Genomic DNA, 1,563 nt, shown 5'->3' with positions numbered 1-1,563 from the left:
CAGGAAACGCTCCTCCAGGGCCCGCTGCGACGACAGGGTCTTCAGCAGCAGGTCGTCCAGGGGGTCCTTCGCCCGCTGCCCCCGCCGCTTCTTCCTCAGGCGGTGCAGGGCGGAGAAGCCGGGCCGGGGAACCGCGCTCTGCAGCCGGGAGGAGTTCGCCATGGCGGGCTCGCCGAAACCTGCGGAGGCGCCGGGGGAGAGGGGAGAATGAGCACCTGGGGAGGAAGGTGGTGTGGGCACCACGTGCTGCCTTCCCCGGGAAACAGCCCCCGGGCTGCCGTGGGGTTTATCACAGGACGGCCAGAACAAACCCTGTCAGCGACACCTTGATTTCAGCAAACTTTGTGGAAGTTTGGTTTTCACTTCACACACCGGGCAACCTGTTCTGTCGCCAGCCCCATCCTCTGTATTCACCTGAACTAACCACTGGACTGACTAACTACATGGCCACCACCACGAAGAGGATGTAGCACCTCTCCCTGATCTCAGATGTTAACCTCACGCTGGTTATAGTCCCTCTTCCTCCTCATCATGCCGTGCTCTGCCATCAGTCTGTCCGAGCCTAGATTGAAATCCTTGGGATTTCCAGGCTGGACCCTTCTGGCAGCCAAGCAACGGCCACCAGCACTTTCAGCACAGGAGTCTCATCTCTTGTACACAGACACACTGTCTCTGCCAGTGACTTTCACAAACAGCTCCTAAAAAGTCCTAACAAACAGCCTAGAAAGCCAGGCAACAATTACTCCCAAGTATTCTTTGTTGCTGAGCATCCTGAAAGATTCCACCTGGAAAACATTCCAAAAGCACACAAGGGAAGTTTCACCTGCAGGTTTATAGCCATGGCAGAAGGGGGTCTCCTCATACAATTCGGCATGAGGCCCACACACAGCCTGGGGGATCTTGAAAAGATACCAAAAAGCACATGATTTTTATTTCCTTTTTCAATCATGTAAGTCCTGTCAGCACTCTATGCAGAAATACAGCACAAATCCCAGCCCTTTGGATACCATCCACAATATTCACCCTAGCAGGGTAATTTCAGATTTTATTCACCTGCAGCCAGACATACTTTGAGAATGGCCAGAAGACCATGAATGCAGACACCAGCCTTCCACTTTAAAGCCTTTTGGGAAGTGATGAAATAAGGATACAAAGGTCAGCATGAAAACCAGGTGTCTGTCTCTGCACCAGAACAAGAAATTCTGTCTTTCTGGTAAAAGGGGCAGAAACCTCACGTGGGAATGGAAAAGGCTGTCCCTACCTGAGGGTGAAACACTGGCTTCCATGGGAATCTTCACCCTGGAGATGGGAGAGTCGTTCTGGGTGGTCTCCAGGAAAGCTCTCTCCATCTCGTGCTCTTCAGGGGAGCCCTGCTGGTAGGACATGGATGGCGGGGGCTCTGGGGTCAAGCTGTGCTCGTCAGAGTTCACCTCCTCACATTTGATCTCCATCAGTTCGGGGTGCTGGGAGGCGGCAAAGGGCAGGGCCGAGGAGGTGAACTGGTGGTGGTAGGTCTCCACCATGGTGTCCTGCAGCACCTGCTGAGCCATCATGCTGCCGCTC

General features: G+C 54.2%; 1 protein-coding gene across 1 annotated transcript in view; it reads right to left on the bottom strand.

The window, feature by feature from the left end:
- Window positions 1–8: 8 nt before the first annotated feature.
- Window positions 9–1,563, bottom strand: part of LOC103775004 — a gene marked incomplete at both ends in the record, with an annotated part of 1,852 nt that continues 297 nt past the window's right edge. Inside the window, 2 exons of the mRNA XM_008942445.1 lie at window positions 9–179; window positions 1,262–1,560. Of these exons, the coding sequence (XP_008940693.1) occupies window positions 9–179; window positions 1,262–1,560 (470 nt within the window). The remainder of the gene's footprint in view (window positions 180–1,261; window positions 1,561–1,563) is intronic.

This window comes from Merops nubicus, unplaced genomic scaffold (assembly GCF_000691845.1).
Source record: "Merops nubicus isolate BGI_N331 unplaced genomic scaffold, ASM69184v1 scaffold45516, whole genome shotgun sequence".
In the NCBI taxonomy this organism is placed as follows: Eukaryota; Metazoa; Chordata; class Aves; order Coraciiformes; family Meropidae; genus Merops; species Merops nubicus.
This window is presented reverse-complemented; position numbering and strand designations above follow the sequence as displayed.